Genomic DNA, 22,635 nt, shown 5'->3' with positions numbered 1-22,635 from the left:
AAAACGAAACTAAACTGTAGGTACATTATATGATTGGTTTTTATCTATTTTTAATCTTTTTTAAAAGGAATCAGTTAACTATTTATGTCTCTATACCGTGTAAACAGTCATTTCAGCTAAAACAATTTTTTCCTTTAGTGACCCTTTAAGTACGCCCGTGTGAATGAGACCTTCGTCAAAACACGCAGACAACAGTGTAGCACAAAGATGCTTGATGTGTGCTTCTAGAACATTTTAATTACCAGGCAATTTATTGCCACATTGTTGTTTTGACATCACTGAACAACAAAGATTTTGGGCCAGATTCACAGAATAAGTACGCCGGAGTATCTGCTGATGCTGATTTGCTGCGTCGTATCTTTATTTGTAATTCACAAACAAGATACGACGGCATTTGGCTAAGATCCGACCGGCGTACGGCTTCGTACGCCTTCGGGTTTTAGGATGCAATACTTCGGCCGCCGCTGGGTGGAGATCGCGTTGTTTTCCCGCGTCGGGTATGCTAATTAGCTGTTTACGGCGATCCACGAAGGTACGCGTGTTCGTTACGTCGTCGATATTCGGCTTTTCGCGTCGCAAAGTTACGGCTGCTATTGAGGTGGTGTAACAATAGACAGCCCATGTTGAAGTATGGCCGTCGTTCCCGTGTCGAATTTCAAATTTGTTTTTTGCGTAAGTCGTCCGGGAATACGAAAGTACGTCAGTTCGCGCAAAGCACGGCGGGAAATTTCAAAACGGAGCATGCGCAGTACGTTCGGCGCGGGAACGCGCCTAATTTTAATGGTACACGCCCCATTTTGAATTAGGCGGGCTTGCGCCGGACGGCTTTACGTTACACCGCCGTAAGTTTACACGCAAGTGCTTGGTGAATCAGGCACTTGCGCTGAAAACTTGCGCCGGTGTAACGTAAAGACGATACGTTACGCCGCCGCAGATCTCTGTGAATCTGGCCCTTTGTTTTTAATCACTTTTTGGCATATCCTATAAAGTTTTGGCTGTAAATTACAAAAATACCATGTAATTGACCAATCGCATACTGTTTTATAGAAATATTTTTACAATTTGCAATACCTGTTGTCGTCTATGCTACACACATGAAAGAAACACAGGAAAACATGCAACTGCTGTTAAAGCACATCCGGTACACTATGTACAACTGGAATAGTAGTGGCTCTGCTGCTTGGAACGAAGCTCAGATAAATCAAGTACTGTTGTTACATATGAGAAAGGGACAGCTGTGCAAGAGAGTTACAATACGTTAAAAAGTGATAGCCATTCCGAAAGAATTTGGTTCCAGGACAAAAAAAAATGTCTCGTGAGTCACTTGTTGACCTGACAAAGTTTTTTATTTTTGCCTCTGCTTCATAGAAAACATAAAACATTTTGTAAAAACGATGAACAAGGAAGGTGAAGGTTTCGTTATTTGAGAAATTTCCAAGAAAAAACCTGATGCCAAGGTTAACCTCTTCCCACCTGCGCTATAGCCGAAAAACGGCTGCAGCATGGGCTTAACTTGCCAGGAGGGCGTCCATGGATGTCCTCCAGTTACACAGCTGATCACAGATTGGGGCAAAGAGCCAATCAGAGTGGCCCTTTACCATGTGATTAGCTGTGTCCAATGACAGCTGATCACGATGTAAACACAAGCCGGTTATCGACATTCCTTTCCGCATTCTGACAGCATGAGGAGAGGAGAGACAATATCCGGCTTGTGTGAAAGGGACAGCTACACTGATAATCAGGGCACTACTTATTAGTGTCCTGATTATCCGTGCAGTCCCAACAGTTCCCACCGGTGCTCCCAATCGGTGCCTCCTCATCTGTGCCCACCAGTCCCGCATCATCAGTGCCACCTCATGAGTGCCACATCATCAGTGCACAGCAGTACCACTTCATCAGTGCCGCCTCATCAATGCACAACAGTGACGCCTCATCGGTGCAGGCTCATCGGTGCCCTTCAGTGAAGGAGAAAACGTACCTGTTTGCAAAACTTTATAACAAACTATGAAAAGTTTTTAGTTTTTTCCAAATTTTCGGTCTTTATTTTATTTGTTTAGCAAAAAAATTAAAACACAGCTGTGATTATATACCACCAAAAGAAAGCTCTATATCTGTGAAAAAATGCTAGAAATGTCATATGGTTACAGTTTAGCATGATCGTGCAATTGTCATTCAAAGTGTGACAGCACTGAAAGCTAAATACTGGCCTTGGCCTGGAAGGGGGTAAAAGTGCCTGGTAGGCAAGCAGTTAAAGGGGTTGTAAAGGTAAAAATGTTTTCCCTAAATAGCTTCCTTTACCTTAGTACAGTCCTCCTTCACTTACCTCATCCTTCCATTTTGCTTTTAAATGTCCTTATTTCTTCTGAGAAATCCTCACTTCCTGTTCTTCTGTCTGTAACTACACACCGTAATGCGAGGCTTTCTCCCTGGTGTGGAGAAATCCTCTTGACGGGGCGAGCAGGAGTGTCAGGACGCCCACTAACACACAGCTCCTTTCTCTATCTGCAAAGTAGAGAGCATCCTGACCCTCCTGCTTGCCCCCTCCCCCCTCAAGAGGCTTTCTCCACACCAGGGAGAAAGCCTCGCATTACTGTGTGGAGTTACAGACAGAAGAACAGGAAGTGAGGATTTCTCAGAAGAAATAAGGACATTTAAAAGCAAAATGGAAGGATGAGGTAAGTGAAGGAGGACTGCACTAAGGTAAAGGAAGCTATTTAGGGGAAACATTTTTTACCTTTACAACCCCTTTTAAAAAAGGCATTTTTGTTGGTCCACATATCCGATATATCATTAATGACAAGCGGTTTGAAGATCTGTTAGTGGGGCCAGAAAAAAAAAACGCCTGGTAAGCATTCAAGGATGTCGTTAAAAAAATGTTCTTAACAAATATTAAGCACCAAAGTACATTCAGCTGGTTGGCAAACTTCTTCTAGCGTATAAGACCATTATGTGCAGCATGCTACTGAAGATTCGTTTTCTGATTCATATTCTTCATTCAAAAAGGTTTCACCAGGACATTGCCACTAGGGTTGCAACGATACCAATACTAGTATCTGTGCTGATACTGAGCATTAGCCTGAGTACTTGTACTCAGGCAAATGCTCCGACGCTTGATCCTATACCTGGGCAGTCAGGGGTGATTGGGGGGGGAATTACAAGCACTGATCTCACTGTATAGATTTTAATAAAGCAGCTGACAGCAGCTTCTCCTCTCCCTCCGGCAGATTTCAGATGCTTTTTTGAAATCTATACAAGGTGATGGGTGCTTGTAACTCCCCCACCGCCGCACCGATCACCCCCGACTATCCCCGTATCCTCCAGTCCCCCTCTGTGTCCTCCTTCGTGCTCCTCCAATCTCCTCGGGTCCCCCTCGGTACTCCACTCTGGTCCTCCTCCATGCTCCGCTCCGGTCCCCCTCCATGCTCCGCTCCGGTCCCCCTCCATGCTTCGCTCCGATCCCCCTCTGTGTTTCTCCGCCCCCTTTGTCCTCGATCTGTCAGGATGGAGAGAGGAGGAAGGAGCCGGTAAATCTGTAATTTTCTGAATGAACAGAGCCAGTGATCACTGTGCATTCATAACTGACCATAGTAACCTGTGTTTACGATGCTTCAGTTTATGAATGGAGAGGAGCCTCTGTCTCCTCTCCATTCATCTTAAGTGCAGCTCAGGCTGCAGAGAAAGGGACTGGGGAATCTGTGTCCTCAGTCCCTTTCTCTGCCTGAAAAGGGAGATGTCAGGGGTCTGTTAAGACAGCGGTCATCAACCCTGTCCTCAGGGCCCACTAACAGGCCAGGTTTTATGTATTACCTTAGGGAGATGCAGACTAGAATATTGCAATTACTGAGCAGCAAATGATATCACCTGTCATGTATTTCAGTTATCTTGCAAACCTGGCCTGTTAGTGGGCCCTGAGGACAGGGTTGATGACCACTGTGTTAAGACCCCCTGATATCTCACCAAAGCCCCCCAACAGGGCTGGTAAAAAAAAATAAAGAATTGTAATAAATAAATATTTAAAAGGTTAAATTGTAAAAATAATAAAAAATAAAATAAGAAACACACTGGCACCCTCCACTCCCCCCCCCCCCAAAAAAAGAAAGCATTGTAAAAATAAAAAATAATGACGCAGTTCACGCATCATCCGTGCTGCATATTAGTGCCACTGTCGCATGACATTAAAAAAAAGTATTGGTAATCGGTATCAGCGCACTTGAAAAAAAGTATCGGTACATTATGCGATTACGTGATATAGTCATTCTGAAATCATATCTGTGTTCAGTTTGAAAGGGTTTATCATAATCGCCCACAATTTTTTTTAGAGAGCAAAGCTTTTAAAAAAACTAATTGTTGTGTATTTTGATTTGAGAAGGAATCTCCAAGCCTGGATGTCCTGTGTGCAGTCTCCTTTTTTTGGTTATTACATTTTGGAGAGGGGTCCAGGCACCAGTAGCAGGTGGGTCAATCTGCCCGGGATATTTATTTATTTATTTATTTATTTTTTTGGCGAAGTTTAGCCTTTTTATATATTTTTTTTTTTAGATCGACAGGTAGGATTTTTAGGAGGTTAACAGAAAAGAAAGTAGTTGGAATAGTATGTATTGCTTGGGGAGAGACATTTACCTACTTGCAATTTATTGGTCTGTTGGCAGCCATACCAATAAGACTCTATATACACAAGCATCAAAAATAGTGCATGGGGAGCACTCCCAACACGTTCCAAGCACCCCTCCATGCACCTAGGGTGAAAGGATGTATATACTGAATGGTTCAGTACAAACAAGCACATTGCAAAGTGTTTCATTCCGTGCACACTCAGATATTCGGCATTGATGTTATTCCAGTCCATGGCTCCCCTGAGTGACACCAGCTCTCCCAATGGTAGAATCTCAAAACACAAATGCATTGTGTGCGTCACGTGCTCACATACACAAGCCCTTATCAGCAGATTCCGTTGTACTAAATGTAATTTAACTTCTCTCTCTGCCAATTGAAATATACAGGCTTTGCCATACTAAAGTGCACTTGTGCCCAGACTATGGACAATAAACTATTTACATATTAAAGTGGAGGTTCACCCAAAAACTTTTTTTTTAACCTTAGATTGAGGCTCATTTTGTGAAGGGGAATCGGGTGTTTTTTTTACAATCGAAGCAGTACTTACCAGTTTAGAGAGCGATCTTCTCCGCCGCTTCTGGGTATGGGACTTCGGGACTGGGCGTTCCTATTTGATTGACAGGCTTCCGACAGGCTTCCGACGGTCGCATCCATCGCGTCACGATTTTCCGAAAGAAGCCGAACGTCGGTGCGCAGGCGCCGTATAGAGCCGCACCGTGGTTCCGCTTCTTTCGGCTACTCGTGACGCGATGTATGCGACCGTCGGAAGCCTTTCGGAAGACTGTCAATCAAATAGGAACGCCCAGTCCCGCAGCCCATACCCGGAAGCGGCGGAGAAGACCATTCAACTTTTAAAACGTTCAGCTCTTTCAGCTAATGATTTGACTTCTTCAACTTTTTTTCTACTATTTATACTTTTTAAAATAAAGCTTTTTAACACTTTTTTTAACATTGAAGTCAATGAGACCATACTTCAAATCCTTAAAATCTCCTTTAGCTCCTTCATACTTTCACCTACAGACACCAAACAAACTTTAAAATGTTCACAAAATATTCAGCTATCCGGCTATATCTTTTCAGTTTGATATCTTATACAGTTTTTGTAAAAAAAACTGTTTAAGTTTAGTGATCATTTCAGGAAATGTTAGCGATTAATCAGAGTGTCTATGGGGTTGCTTAGAGTGGATGATGTCCTAGCTAGAGCACAGAGCTTTGAAAAAATTATCTTTTGTTCCTTTTCTATAAATTGCTCTCACAATTTATACATCGTAGGTATTTTTGTTTAGTTTCAGGCAATGTGCTCAGTTTTGTGATACGCCTTTTACTTTTGAATGAATGAGAAACTTATATATGAATGAATGAATGAGAAACTTGTATAGCGCGACACATGCGAACTTAATCGCATCTGGGCGCTTTTGTAGAGTTCTACACTTTCTTCCATTGACTGTCCTGTATAAAATTCTTCAGATTTAGACATTAATGGCTGTGTGTTTGAGTTATTTTGAGGGGGCAGCAAATGTACACTGTTATACAAGCTGTACACTCACTACTTTACATTGTAGCAAAGTGTAATTTCTTCAGTGTTGTCACATGAAAAGATACAAGAAAAGATTTACACAAATGCGAGGGTTGTACTTACTTTTGTGACATACTGTATGTGAGCTCCCGCACACAGAAGGGTGTACTTACTTTTGTGAGATGCTGTATATATTTGTTGTGGTCTATAAGCGGTTACATCACACATGGCGTGTGCTGAGGTCTGCAGCAATGAAGGATTTTGGTATTTGAAACTTTAATGTAAATCTACACTGTTGAGGGGGTGTAATATTCCCGCTGGGTGGAGTATGCGATCCCCTTTCTTTCAATATCGCCCCAATCGAGGCGTGATTTTTGCCGCGATTGTCGCCTGACAAATCACAGGACTGCTTTTGGGAAACAGGCTTCTCATCATTTTGTTTGTCTGATTTGTCAGGTGACAATATTGTCCCATGATTGGGGTGGCATTGAAAGTAACGGGATCACAAGCGTGTCACACGTTTTGGGCAATTCGGGAAATTGCAGGAATTCCGCTCGTGCTCCGGAACGCCTTACGTGGAATCATAGCCAAAGCTAAGCTTCTATCAGTTGCAGGGTTCTCCTTCTATAGATTCTGGGGTAACATTTTCTTCCTCAAACATTCCACACATTCTCTGCATTCTTTATTCCACCGCTAAGATATATGCTCCGCATTGACCTTGTATAGCGATTTTCTCTCTAAGGACTCCAAGTATTGGAGATGGCGTTGGCCGGGAATCGAACCCGGGTCAGCTGCTTGGAATGCAGCTATGCTCTAAGGCCCGCCCCCGAGCGGGGTAAATCACTTATGTTCACTTAAAGTGCCTTCAGAAGAAATCCAAACTTTTCCTAAACTACAATATACAACTACAATATAGAACACTCCTATAATAATACACACCCAAATAACAAAGAGGGGTACAGTGGTCCCCAAATTAGCAACACAATGGAGCTGAATATTCCAATCACCCTTAGGCCTCATTCACACAGGAGGTATGAATCCGTACCCCATGGGAGGGCCGTGTTTACCGGAATAGGGATGCACAGGTGCTCCCAGCATGCCGTGTATGCAGTCCCATTGCTGTCAACTGGGGTGCAGTGACTGTACCCAATGTGACATCTGTGTGGGTGCCGGTGCATGGCCCCGAACGCACCTAGGGTGCGTCCGCACAACTGCACCCACATGGATGTCCTTTTTGGGGTTAATGCAGCACCCACACAGGGTACAGATTCATACACCCTTGTTAGTGAGGCCTTGGACTTCTCCATGAAGGACCTCACTGGCAGGAAAAGTTCTCATTTCTCCAGCAGAGAAAGCCTAAAGAAAACTGGAAAGACTCCTCCCACCTCTGAAGACAAAAAGAGTTCCAACCTCCTCTTATAGCCGGTCCAACACACGCCTCATTGAGGAAACTATAAAAGTTTAGTTTAGGACTACAGGAATGCAGAGAGCCTTGTCGCGGCCTGTAGCTTATCCATATATTTGCAAATGTGTGCAACCGATCCTCTGCTTTTAACATACGACGTTAGACAGTTGAATTCGGCCTGCAGTTTGGTTGGTAAGTTCGAGCCTGGTTATTACGTTATACAACTTTATTTATTTATACATATTGTTTGCATCAACACGCATCTCATTTAAAGTCCCAACCCTTTCTTTTTTCAACTTCCTCTTTTATCCGGTCCAACACGCGCCTCAAAAACATATCGCCCTCCAATCTCCCCTTATAGCCGGTCCAACACACTCCTCAAAAACATACCGGCCTTCAACCTCCCCTTATAGCCAGTCCAACACATGCTTCAAAAACATACCGGCCCTCAACCTCCTCTTATGACCGGTCCAACACACGCCTCAAAAACATACTGGCCTCCAACCTCCCCTTATAGCCAGTCCAACACACGCCTGAAAAACATCCCGGCCTTCAACCTCCCCTTATAGCCGGTCCAACATACGCCTCAAAAACATACTGGCCTTCAACCTCCTCTTATAGCCGGTCCAACACACGCCTCAAAAACATACCGGCCTTCAACCTCCTCTTATAGCCGGTCCAACACACACCTCAAAAACATACCGGCCTTCAACCTCCTCTTATAGCCGGTCCAACACACGCCTTAAAAACATACTGGCCTCCAAACTTCACAATATAATCAATTACTTTATGTCGATCGACAATACATAGATCAAACATATCACCTGTAAAAACGTGCTTGAGATGTTGATGGTAAACAGCCTGCTAGGCCCGGGGAACCAAACCAAGTCCTCCAAAAGCTGCCTCATATCCAAAAGTTGCCAAGAGTGTAAATGTAGACATTATACTTTAAGGTTAATCAAAAATATCACATTCTAAAGGGAAAGGTAGAACAAGGGGAGGAGGAGTGTGGAAGAGGCAGAGCGGGAGGAAAGTAGGGGGATGGAAGGTTCCGGGTAAGGAAGGGGTGTGGGGGTTCCCCCCAACCCTCACCCCCTTCTTCTTCCAACCTTCCCTTCTCCCCCCTTTTCTCCCTCTCTCCCTCTTCCATACTCCCCCTTTGTTCTACCTTTCCCTTTAGAGTGTTATATTTTTGATTAACCTTAAAATAAAAATGCCATAAAACTACCCCCTATTTTATCCCTGAATTTACGGCTGCTCAATATTTGTTACACCATAGTTCTCTATCAAAATCTACTTAAAACGATCTATCTTACCGCATCTTGTTAATGCCGCTAAACTCTGTATCCCTGTTCACTGGAATAAACGCAACCCCCCTTCCATATCTGAATGGTTAAGAAAGATTGGGCATATTGCTGACATGGAAAATCTAATCTGTCAAACAAAAGATTCTCCCACTACATTTTATGATACATGGGCTTGTTGGCTGAATTTTAAAAGTACTGCGGAATTTCGATGATTGTCTGATACTTCTTCATAATGTTTTCAGATTGCTCTCTTACGAATTCTGGGGCAGATCCACAAAAGAATTACGCCGGCGTATCTCTTGATTTCAATATTTTGCACGTCGTATCTTTGTTTTGTATCCACAAAACAAGATACGACGGCATCTCGGCTCGATCCGACAGGCGTACGTCTTAGTACGCCGTCGGATCTCAGGTGCATTCTTTCGGCGGCCGCCAGGTGCAGTTTCCGACGATTTCCGCGTCAAGTATGCAAATTAGCTATTTACGGCGATCCACGAACGTATGTCCGGCCGGCGCATTTTCTTACGTCGTTTGCGTTCGGCTTTTTCCGACGTATAGTTACCCCTGCTATATAGTGGCGTACTCAATGTTAAGTATGGCCGTCGTTCCCGCCTCGCATTTTGAATTTTTTACGTCGTTTGCGTAAGTCGTTTGCGAATATGAATTTGCATAGAATGACGTCACCGTCGTGAGCAATGGCTTGTTCCGGGTTAATTTCGAGCATGCGCACTGGGATACCCCCACGGACGTCGCATGCGCAGTTTAAAAAAAACGTTGTTTACGTCGAGTCACGACGTATTTACATAAAACACGCCCCATCAAAGAGAATTCTTTGAGGATTCGAAAAAAAATAAAATAAGTTGTGGCGTAGTGTATCTTAGATACGCTACGCCCGGCGGATTAATGCGCCGATCTACGTGGATCTGCCCCTCTGTTTTTAATATCAAAATATGTTGCATGTTCTCTGTCCATCTTATCATCCATATCCCTCTCTTTCCCTCGCCCCTCCTTCCCCCCACTCCCACCTCCTCCGACCCCCCTCCTTTTTTTTTATATATATATCCCTTCTCCCTTTTTCTGTCTAAATTACTATATATGAAATCCTATTGCCTCTCGGGGGATCAGGAAGGAATTTTTTTCCCCTGCTGTAGCAAATTGGATCATGCTCTGCTGTTTTTTTTTACCTTCCTCTGGATCAACTGTGGGTATGGAGTTGGGTGTATGGGATTGTATTGTGTTTTTTATTTTGTTTGTTTATTTATTTATTTTTTTGTGGTTGAACTGGATGGACTTGTGTCTTTTTTCAACCTGACTAACTATATAGCAAAGTTCTTAGTCTGTTGATTGTGTGATATCTGTAATACTTATTACGCCCATTGTCTTCTGTTATACGATATGAATTTATTGTATCCAATTGCATTTATATTTTAATAATTAAAATTTGAAACAAACAAAAAAAAAACTGCGGCGGATGGTCGGCTAGTGGTTAATAAACTAAAAAACAGGTGGAACTCCGCTATAAATTAGTCAACTAAAATGTTTTAGTCAACAAAGTAACCACCACTTTTATGTATCCTTTTTTGTTCCAGAAAACAAACTGTATACATTTTGTGAATACAATTAGCAGCTCGCCGGCATAAATCAGCATTTTATTTAGCTGGCCCTTTAATTCCTTTATTTGATGGGCGTGTACCAATCTTCGTTTCTGCCGTTTAGTAAGTAAACTAGTGCAAATCTGCTTTTAAGTTGGAACAAAAAAGAAATGTATGTTGCCATATGCTTAGCGTGGCCGCCTCATTAAAACGGCAATATTTGTTCATCGAGCTAATTTTCCAAAAGATTTGCAAATGCCTTTCTATTAAAAGCTCTATTATGTGTCAGGTGCGGATGTCAACTGCCAAGCCAAGGACAAGGCAACTCCATTATTCATCGCCGCTCAGGAAGGCCACGAGAAATGCACAGAGCTGTTACTGAGCAAGGGAGCCGATCCAAACCTCTACTGCAATGACGAGGCCTGGCAGCTGCCAATACACGCAGCTGCACAAATGGGCCGCAGCAAGTAAGTTGTCTGATATTTGGGTTTAATTAAAGAGTTTAGCAATCACATAAGGTAATTAGAAATTTTGATTGTTTCCTGTAAAACTGTAATTTCTACTACATTCTGGCTAAATATTTTTTAATAGATCCGAATCATTTGGGGTGTTGTAACGGGCACATGTGTTGCACCATGCTAATAGGTATTTAATGATAGAAGCATTTTAATTTTTGGCAAAACGATCTACAGATTACATTTTAGGTATCACAGATGAGACAGACTGGGGCAAAACGAGAGAGGATTCTCTTTTTTTTTTTTTTTTTTTTTTTTTATAATTTTAAACTTTATAGATTTTTTCTTTACACATACCATACAATATATAATACAGAAAAATAAAAAAAAGATATATTGACATACAAAAACATACAGATAGTGGGAGTTGTTCCCCCCGTTGATGTCCTCCCTAATTTCCCCTTATAGCAAAAGAAAGGGAAAAAAAAGAAAAGGGGGAGGGGTTGGGAAGAGGAGGGGTTGAGTGGAGGGAGGAGACAAGTCTCTTTGTGATCATTAAGGGTGCATTCACACCACGATTTTATCATCCTACTTGTTCTCACGATTCTTAGGTTTGAAATCGTACAAATCTGTATGGCAAAACGTATCCATTCACTTCCATTCATTAATGTAGGTCCCCAAGTGCATCCGATTTGATACGATTTAAAATCGCATCAAAAATCGTGTTTGACCACGATTTTTGGTCCTGATCTGAAATCGTATTAAAATCGTGTCCGATTTTTTTTATATTTTGGTCAATCTAAATCGTAATAAATCGGATGACTGTGCGTTTTTATCCGATAAATCGTACCCGATTTTTTATTACGCATGCGCACTAGACACTGGAACGAGCTAGAAACTTCAAACACGGCCATTGCCAGACATTATTTAAAATCAGGATCCGATTTTTTTGTGAAAATCGGATGGAAAATTTAGCTGTGCGATTTATGAATCAGATTTAAAAAATACATTTTGACATACGATTACATACGATTTTGTCATATACGATTACATCCGATTTAACGGTCCGATTATCGGATGTAAAAATCGTGATGTGAACCTAGCCTAAGTTCTAGTGCCTGTTGTGTGTAATTGATTTTTTCAGAAAAGGGGAGTGGGGGAGAGGAGAGCGGGGAACAATTCCCACGCCCCCTCCCCCACTTCCTATTCTGTGATCTTATGTGCCTAACTTTTCAAACAATATGTGTCTTGTCTAATAATTCTCCCTTAATAAATATTACTTGATCTTTATGTGTCTCTAATGTGTGATTTTTTATGTTGTCCCTCCTTCTCGGAAAACAGGGCAGGAAAAAAAAAAACAGGACATTTTTTAATAGGGGGGGGGGGCATCATAAGTGCAGGGCCGGACTTACCATTGGACTTGACTGGGCTCAAGCCCATGGGCCCCCGGCCAATAGGGGGCCCCAGGAGAAGGAAGCAGGAAGAGGCATGCAGCATGGGGGGAGGAAGCAGGAAAAGCCATGCAGTTGAGGAGGAAGCCCTCCTGCTCAGCTACTGTGATCGTGACGTGGCAACTGTGATGGCCCCCCGCTCAACAACTTAGATCGTCCCCCATCCCCCGCTCAACAACTTCAACCCCCCCACTTCTTGGCTCCAGGGGGCCCCTTCAATCAACACTCAAGCCCAGGGGCCCCCACCACCCTAAGTCCTGCCCTGCATAAGTGACAGCATAAAGTACTGCAGAAATCGGAGGGTTACCGTGTACAGTTTGGACTATCTCCCAGGGGCACATCTGAACGTTGCATGTGGAATATCTCCGTTTTGGACACTGCGTCCTCTGTGGGTTCTTATGCATAAACAATTTGGCAGATATGGACTCCCTTATGGCTGGTTAACCCTCTGATTTCTGCAGTACTTTATATATGCTGTCACTTGTGATGCCCATATGCCCCTGTCTTTTGAAGCATCTCACTTCTATACAAAGAGAATCCTTCTGTGGTCTGCTAGGTTGCAACCCACATTTTCGTGTTAGTGTGTTTTTTTTAAATATTTAAGAACCCTTGTCCACTGGACCCTCATACACGAGGACAAGTTCACTTTAAGATAGTGAGACTTTGTTTTCTTCTTTGAACCTTGCGCATATCCTTGAAGACGCCTAACAGTGAAATGCGTTGTTATGCAAGGGCTCACTATGTATATTTTATCATCCTATATGATTTTTACCATTTATGTGACCATACTATATATTTTTTCTAAGAAATTGTAATATATTTTCCCCAAAAATGTACTCACTGTTGTCTATGCGTTTAAAGTCCGACCCTCTTTGGTGTCTCTTGTAGCAACATTGAATTTATATCGCTCTCAGACATTTTCTTGATCCATGGGACTACTTCTTCCCAGAATGTTCTTATCTTTGGGCAGGACCACCATATATGGAGGAAGGTTCCCTTATCTTTGCACCCTCGCTATTCGCGCCGGGGTCCGGTACCATCTAGTCATGAATTTATACGACATCTCCTGAATAGATGAACTTATAGAGGTTGAATGGGTTGTCTCTATTAATTTTTTTTATTTATGATGGGGTAAATATCTAATTTAATTCTTTCTCCCACTCTCTAATAAAGTAAGGGGTTGTGGTATTTTGTCCACTCAGGACCAGTTTGTACATTTGAGATAATAGATGGTTGGGTTTTGACATCTTCATGCACATGTTTTCAAATGTAGTTAAAGAATTCATCGTCCTTACTGGAGGTCTTAATTTATTAAAGAAATTCTGCATTTGGTAATATCTCCATCCCGAAATCACCATGTCTCCTTGCACCAATTCACACTTTGGGTTTAGGGTTCCTAATGGGGCATACCTCATACATGTTGTGTTTCCATCCGATTCCCATGGACCCAGTGCTCCCCTTTCTTCACACGGAGGGAACCATGGATACCCTCCCAGTGGGGCCAGCGGGGATGTTCGGGGGGCATATTTGCCATTTTTGTTTATTTTGTCCCACACTGCCAGTGTATTCTGGGCTAGTGGCGATGTCCAATTAGACAAGCCCCTAGCCTTGGCTGGTATCCATGGTGCTCCAGCCAAGTTTCTACCCATCATACTTATGTCTATGAGATTCCAGGTTTTATTTGCTGTGTCATGACACCAAGTTAGGATGCGTACCAACAACATTGCTCTGTAATACAGTGCAATGTCCGTTAACCCTACTCCCCCTTCTCTTTTGCTTCTACGAAGAATATCATAGGCTATTCGGGAGTTTCCATCATTCCATACGAAGGCTGTAAATGCTTTACGTACTTTTAAAAAAAAGATTTGAGGGAGTGCTATAGGAACGGTGTACAGAATATATATTAATCTGAGTATTGCGTTCATTTTAAGAGTGTTGATTCTACCGAACCATGTCAGCGTGTGGCTTTTCCATCTACACAAGTTCTCCGTTATCTCTGTGACCAGGGAACCATAGTTACGCTCATACATGAGTTTTGTGTCTGCAGTTATGTGTACTCCTAGATAGTATAGTGATTCCCTGTTCCAACTTCCAGATGAACGGGAAAGCATTTTGCAGGGTTGTAACGAATGATATTGGCACGTGGCTAGATAATATAACAGATTTCTCTAGGTTTATTTTAAAATTAGATGCATATATTTACATATCTCTTCACTTCCTGTATCAGTACTGATATGGATTCTTGTGGTTTGATAGAATAATAAAGCGTCCGCATATGCTGATGCTTTATACTCTTTGGGACCAATTTCAACCCCCTTTATTCCATCATTTTCTCTCACTCTACATAAGAATGGCTCCAAGGTCAGGGCAAACAGTATCGGAGACAGTGGGCAACCCTGCCTTGTGCCGTTGCATATATTAAAACATCCTGACAGGGTCCCATTAACCTTAACCTTTGCTCTCGGTCTAGCCTACAATGCTGATATCCACCCCCTCATCCGTTCCTTCAGACCTATTCCCCTTAATACCTCCATCATAAAGGCCCAACTCACTCTATTAAAGGCCTTTTCGGCATCCATTGATAGAACTACCCTTGGGATCCTATTAGGACCATTCTGCATCCAGTGTAATATAGGCTCAGATGGTGTTATCTTTTGTTTCCCGGCCCATCATAAAGCCCGTTTGATCCAGGTGAATTAATTGTATTACCTTGTCCTGTAGTCTGGTTGCTAATATTTTAGACAATAATTTAATATCTGAATTGAATCTGAGGGAAATTGTTCTGTAGATTGCACAATATTGTGGGTCTTTCCCAGGATTGGATATAACTGTCACATATGCTAATAATGGTTCAGGAGGTAAGGGGTTGGTAGCTGTGATTTGATTGAAATAATTACATAGTGGAGTAGCCAATGTGTTACTAAACTTCTTATAATATGCATTTGTTAGGCTGTCCGGTCCTGGACTTTTCCCCGTTGGTAGATTTTTAATTACTCTATTGATTTCCCCTATAGTAATTGACCCCTCTAATTTCTCGGCTACATCAGGGGGGAATGTTGGTAACGTGGACTCCTTAATATATTCTCTCATCTCTTTTACTTGTTCCCTGCTTCTATTCTCGACAAGGTTGGTTGAATGTTATATAGGTCCGTATAGAAACACTGGAATTCCATAGCTTTGGATTTGGTATCTATTACCTGATTGTTGTTTACTTTTATGTTATGGACAATGGAAATTTCTTGTTGTTTTTTTAAGTTGTCTGGTCAATAATCTGCCTCATTTATTCCCATGCTCATAAAATCGGTGTGCAAAGAATCTATATTTATCCTTAACCTTTCTATCCAAGCATATGGAAAACTTTGTTTTCAATGCCTCTAGCTGCCTGGCCTCTCCCGGGTCCCGATTGCTCTTATGTTTAGTCTCCCACTCATGTATTTTTTCCAACAGGTCCTCTATCTCCTTTCTTCTTCTTTTTTTTTTACTCTGGACTCATGCGCTAGTAATTCTCCTCTAATAACCACCTTATGGGCCCCCCATACCATTTGTTCTAATACCTCACACCTCTGTATGTCCTCCGATATCTGATTGTCATCTAGCAGTGACTCATTTAGCCGCCAAGTCCGCTCTCGATGACCTGCAGATATCGGGAGAAGCATTAATACCACTGGTGCATTGATCGGATATCGTTATTGGTTAAATTTTAACAGCTCTTACATGTTCCAGGTAGTACTGATCCACCAAAAATAAGTCCAGCCTGGAGTATGCTTTATGGGTTTTTGAGTAGTAACTATAGTCCCTCGTCCCCATATTTAGTGCCCGCCAGTTATCGACCAAGTGAAAAGATCGGATGAGTTTTTCACATGTTTTAGAGCTCTATATGATGATGCGGTTTTCCCTGCTGTTGAATCTAATTTGGGGTCTTTCTTTATTCTGACTGGCAGGAAAGGTGGCACGGTGCACTCTCTCTACCTCCACGATTCAGGTGCCTCCGGCCCCATAACCTGCTGAAATAGGTTTTGTACTGTTGCCAGTAAGTCTCTGCTGTGATATTTCTCAATCTCAATCTAATATCCCTGTATTTAGCAGCATCCATCTTTCCCTCAACTCTGACCAGTTTCCCAGTCCTGACTGCTGAAAAACAGTCAGGACTTTGGGTGATGTGATGTGTTGGGTTTGCGCCAGACATAGCGTTTTCTTTGATGGCCAAAAAGTTTTAGTGTCATCAGACCAAAGCACCTTCCTCCATACATTTTGGGAGTCTCCCACATGCTTTTCGCAAACTCAAAAGGTGCCATTTTGTTTTTTGCTGAAAGTAATGTCTTTCTTCTGGCCACTCTGCCAAAAAGCCCAACTCTATGGAGCGTACGGCTTATTGTCATCCTATTTACAGATACTCCAGTCTCTGCTGTGGAACTCTGCAGCTCCTCCAGGGTTACCTTAGGTCTCTGCGCTGCCTCTCTGATTAATGCCCTCCTTGCCCAGTACGTGATTTTTGGTGTGCGGCCGTCTCTTGGCAGGTTTGCTGTTGTGCCATGTTCTTTCTATTTGGTTATGATAGATTTGATAGTGCTCCTAGGGATCATCAAGGATTTGGATATTTTTTTATAACCTAACCCTGACTTGTACTTCTCAACAACATTGTCCCTTACTTGGAGAGTTCCTTGGTCTTCATGGCAGTGTTTGGTTAGTGGTGCCTCTTGCTTAGGTGTTGCAGCCTTTGGGGCCTTTCATAAAGGTATGTATATGTAATGACAGATCATGTGACACTTAGATTGCACACAGGTGGACATCATTTCACTAATTATGTGACTTCTGAAGGTAATTGGTTGCACCAGAGATTTTTATGGGCTTCATAACAAAGGGGGTGAATACATACGTACATGCCAATTATCAGTTTTTTATTTCTGAAAAATTGTTTTATGTATATATTTTTCTAATTTTACTTCAACTTAGACTATTGTGTTCTGATCCATCACATATAATTCAAATTAATTTTTTTTTAACTAAATGCTGTAATGTAACAAAATAGGTAAAAAGCCAAGGAGGGGGGGTGGACATTTTGCAAGGCACTGTATACATGCCAAAAGGCCAGAATGACAGCGGAGTTCCCTCACTGGACACTGACAAGAACAGATACTACACTTGATCTTTAGACTTTAGATCAGAAAAAAATGTTCAGCTCTAACGGAATACCTGAAAACATTTTAGGATTTTCTCAAGGGTAAAAAGGTTGAGGAAGGCTGATCTAGGGTGTGGCGATAGAAATGAGATTTACAGCAAGCCCACATCCATACGCTTTTGGCCATATAGTGTACGTTTGCATTTTCTACATGTGGACAAATGTTGCTTTCCATAATGTTTTCCTTCCTGAAAACTTGCAGCAGTCCCCTGCCTAGTTACATTTTACAAACGTTGGCCTGTCCTACTAATAAGGCCTCATGCACACTGGCCGTTAAAATAACGTTATAAAAACGCCAGTAGCTTTGCAGTGAGTTTTTCTACTTTTTTTCAGCGTTTTTGCAATAGCGTTTTTTAGCGTTATCGTTTTTTTTAAAGAATTTTTTTTTTTCAATGGATCAAAAACTTTAAAAAAAATACTGGTGAGAGACGTTTTTGAGCATTTATCAGGGTTAGAGCATTTTTACAGCTGCAAAACGTCTCTCAGAACCCACTAGGTTTTTTTTTCACTGCTCAAAAATGCCACTGCCCAAAAGTGCTGATAACAGCCTACCGTATATACTCGGGTATAAGCCGACCCAAATATAAGCCGAAGCACCTAATTTTACCACAAAAAAAATTGGAAAACTTATTGACTCGAGTATAAGTCTAGGGTGTCCATCTGCATGCCTTACTGTGTCCACGTCCATGCCTCACTGTGTCTATGTGCATGCCTCACTGTGCCCATGCCTCACTGTGTCCACGTCCATGCCTCACTTTGCCTCACTGTGCCCATGCCTCACTGTGCCCATGCCTCACTGTGTCCATGACTAGACTGATGTTTAACATAGGAGTCTATGGAAGGAGTGCCCGGCTTTGAAAAATCAGTTCTCCCCGGCTGTAGGTCCCCCGGACAACAAACTTTGCACACTTGTAGATGAAGAGTGGGGCTACATGTGTGGCAGTTTGGGGTCCAGGGGACCTACGGCCGGCCGGTACCAGGTCCCCAACGTCCAGGAGATCAGGCGCAAAAAGGTGACTCGAGTATAAGCTGAGGGGGGGCATTTTCAGCACAAAAAAATGTGCTGAAAAACTCGGCTTTTACTCGAGTATATACGGTATGTGTGCATGGACACATAGGATAACATGATGGAGAGTTTAATGACTGTAGAAAAAAACATCTACAGCCAAAAACAGCTGCTGTGAAAACGTCAAAAAACTTCCAGTGTGCATGAGGACTAAAAGGGCCAGAATTCTTATAGCTCAGAAGATGTTTGAGAATATACACTAGATTTATAATTAGACCAAAAATTAGGGCTTTGTTGGACAATAATAATAATTGTATGGTTTTGAACATATGATTACAGGATTCTGGACATGCTGATAACAGTGACTGATGGTGTTTGTGGCACGGGGAAGAGTCAGGTCAGTCCGGTGTACTCTGCTGTCTATGGAGGACAACAGGAATGTCTGGAGATGTTACTGGCTAGAGGATACAACCCAGAGGCTCAGGAGTGCCCAGTGTTTGAATGTAAATCACCAATGTGTATGGCTATTCAAAAAGGGTACGGTACTTATTTCTTTGTTTTACTGTTTGTTTTGTTTTTTAAGAATACACGCACTTTGAAACACAGTATAGTTCTCATTTCTTGCCCACCTTCTCCCCCACCAGATGCATACTTGCCAGATGCAAAGCCCTTCTGTCAGGGCCGTCTTTAACATTCACTGGGTCCTGGTTAAAGATTTTATTGCCCCCCCCCCCAGCTAGACTCAAAATTAGTTTACTGCAGATCATTACTGCTCACTACTTGGGCTCTAGGAGGTTACTGCAAATCAATATTACTCACCGATTAGTTGTAAGAGGTTACTACACATCATAACCTCTCTGTGCAAATTGATGGTGTGGCCAAATTGCACTAGTATTGAGGGGTGAGGTGGGTGCAGAGGAAGGTAGGTGCCGAATGCAGAGGAAGGTAGGTGCAGAGTGAGGTGGGTGCAGAGGAAGGTAGGTGCCGAATGCAGAGGGAGATGGGTGCAGAGGAAGGTAGGTGCAGAGTGAGGTGGGTGCAGAGGAAGGTAGGTGCAGAATGCAGAGGGAGATGGGTGCAGAGGAAGGTGGGTGCAGGCTGAACTCTTTAAAACACTGACCAGACCTGCAAGTCAAGCATGAACCACCAGGCAGCTGCACTCCACGGTCTCACTCTGATCTCTCACTCCTCCTCCCCCGCTCCTCTGATCAGGTACACTGGTCACTGAACACTGCGGACAGCACGCTGCACGCATAGCAAGGGACGGGGCCAGAGCATCAGTGGAACTCAAGGCCCCCGCGGCCCGGGCCGCTCCGGCGCCTCGATCTAAAAAAAAATAAAAAAAATATCAAGACCTGGCACTGGCTGCGCGCGGCTTGCCGCTGATGACAGGGACAGACACTGTCTGTCTGGGGATTTCAGCGCCGTTTTGAGGGCAGCACGCAGTCTTACGGGCAGCTCTGCTTTGGGCCCCTAACAGTGACAGGGCCCTGGGCAGCTTCCCCATTTGCCCTGCGGTAAAGACGGCCCTGCCTTCTGTGCACTGACTCTGCCTGGGCAGTAGTTTCCCATAGACACATTTATAAGGCCACCTCCCATTTTAAGCCTTGAATCATAGCCCCATTGAGGTCAATCTGGACCTACTGCACATGCGCAGCCAGTGTTTAGAATATGTTTGGGTTGTGATGTAAACTATAGGGGTAGTCCCGGATCAAGATGAATATGTATCTGGGGATAAGAGAAGGTGAACTGGTTTAGGTCAGGGAAGAAGAGCAAAAATTAAACCTGCACATATTCTTCCTTATAGTGTCACTATGCAGTATCTCACAAAAGTGAGTACACCCCTCACATTTTTGTAAATATTTTATTATATATTTTCATGTGACAACACTGAAGAAATGACACTTTGCTACAATGTAAAGTAGTGAATGTACAGCTTGTATAACAGTGTAAATTTGCTGTCCCCTCAAAATAACTCAACACACAGCCTTTAATGTCTAAACCGCTGGCAAAAGTGAGTACATGCCTAAGTTAAAATGGCCTAAGTTAAAATGTCCAAATTGGGCCCAGTGTCATGTGACTTGTTAGTGTTACAAGGTCTCAGGTGTGAATGGGGAGCAGGTGTGTTCCATTTTAGTGCTATCGCTCTCACTCTCTCATACTGGTCACTGGAAGTTCAACATGGCAAAGAACTCTGAGGATCTAAAAAAAATAATTGTTGTTCTACATAAAGATGGCCTAGGCTATAAGAATATTGCCAAGGCCCTAAAACTGAGCTGCAGCACATTGGCCAAGACCATACAGCGATTTAACAGGACGAGTTCCACTCATAACAGGCCTCGCCATGGTTGAACAAAGAAGTTGAGTATGTACTCAGCGTCCTATCCGGAGGTTGTCTTTGGGAAATAGACATTTGAGTGCTGCCAGCATTGCTGCAGAGGTTGAAGGGGTGGGGGGTCAGCCTGTCGGTGCCCAGACCATACGCCGCACACTGCATCAAATTGGTCTGCATGGCTGTCGTCCCAGAAGGAAGCCTCTTCTAAAGATGATGCACAAGGAAGCCTGCAAACAGTTTGCTAAAGTAAAGCAGAATAAGGACATGGATTACTGGAACCATGCCCTGTGGTCTGATGAGACCAAGATAAACTTATTTGGTTCAGATGGTGTCAGGCGTGTGTGGCGGCAACCAGGTGAGGAGGACAAAGACAAGTGTGTCTTGCCTACAGTCAAGCATGGTGGTGGGAGTGTCATGGTCTGCTGCTGCATGAGTGCTGCCGGCACTGGGGAGCTACAGATCATTGAGGGAACCATGAATGCCAACATGTACTGTGACATACTGAAGCGGAGGAAGAAAGAGAAGATTTTGTCAAGGGCTACGCCAAGTGTTACCCTCGATTGCCAGTGATGATTAGGACTATCTCGGTACCCAGATATAATTTAATTTGAATGTGTTTGTATATTTTGTAATGAATGCATTTTTTATCATTCCCCTTCTTTATATCAGGGTACCAAGATAGTCCTACCCATCACTGGTGACCGAGGGTAACACTTGGAGTAGCCCTTGAAAAAATCTCCCTGTTCTTCCATTACTTAAATATAGGATGATGGTACCTATCCCTACACATTATACTAGCTTATTGAGGCAATACCCCTTAATATACTGATGCAGAGCATGATCCCCTCTCTTCAGGGACTGGGCCGCAGGACAGTATTCCAACATAACGACCCCACTGCCTTGCTAAAGAAGCTGAGGGTAAAGGTGATAGACTGGCCAAGCGTGTCTCCAGACCTAAACCCTATTGATCATCTGTGGGACATCCTCAAACAGAAGGTGGAGGAGCGCAAGGTCTCTAACATCCACCAGCTCTGTGATGTCATCATGGAGGAGTGGAAGAGGACTCCAGTGGCAACCTGTGAAGCTCTGGTGAACTCCATGCCCAAGAGGGTTAAGGCAGTGCTGGAAAATAATGGTGTCCACACAAAATATTGACACTTTGGGCCCAATTTGGACATCTTTTTACTTTTGTTGCCAGCGGTTTAGACATTATTGGCTGTGTTGAGTGATTTTGAGGGGACAGCAAATTTACACTGTTATACAAGCTGTACACTCAATACACAACATTGTAGCAAAGTGTCATTTCTTCAGTGTTGTCACATGAAAAGAGAGAATAAAATATTCACAAAAATGTGAGGGGTGTACTCACTTTTGTGAGATACTGTATATACTGATTATCAGGCAGATTTGTTCATATATGGGATGACATCAGCTGTGAAAACTGTAAACCGCAGGCAGGCAGTATGGGGTTGATTTACTAAAAGTGGAGAGCGCAAAATCTGGTGCAGTTGTGCATGCCAGCCAATCACATTCTAATTTCAGCTTGTTCAATTAAAGGAGTTGTAAAGGAAAACATTTTTTTTTTGCTGAAATGACTGTGTATAGAGACATAATAGTTAACTGATTCCTTTTAAAAATAGATAAAAATCAATCATATAATGTACCTACAGTTTCAGTTTCGTTTTTGCATGTTGTTTCCTGCTTCTGTGATGTACAGAGACTCAGAGCCAATACAGGGCAGTGATGGTTTGTAAAACGAAGCTGATTGGTGTTGA

At 42.9% G+C, this 22,635-nt stretch overlaps 1 protein-coding gene across 2 annotated transcripts in view; it reads left to right on the top strand.

The window, feature by feature from the left end:
* ASB3 (ankyrin repeat and SOCS box containing 3) overlaps nt 1–22,635 on the top strand; it is a 221,867-nt gene that overhangs the window by 111,557 nt on the left and 87,675 nt on the right. For both annotated transcript variants that reach the window (XM_040351630.1, XM_040351629.1), the window contains exons 6-7: nt 10,724–10,901; nt 18,865–19,062. In XM_040351630.1, the coding sequence (XP_040207564.1) occupies nt 10,724–10,901; nt 18,865–19,062 (376 nt within the window). The remainder of the gene's footprint in view (nt 1–10,723; nt 10,902–18,864; nt 19,063–22,635) is intronic.

The sequence above is a fragment of the Rana temporaria genome, chromosome 4 (genome assembly GCF_905171775.1).
Source record: "Rana temporaria chromosome 4, aRanTem1.1, whole genome shotgun sequence".
Taxonomy (NCBI): domain Eukaryota; kingdom Metazoa; phylum Chordata; class Amphibia; order Anura; family Ranidae; genus Rana; species Rana temporaria.
The sequence above is the reverse complement of the archived record's forward strand: the minus strand, read 5'-3'. Positions and strand labels throughout refer to the sequence as shown.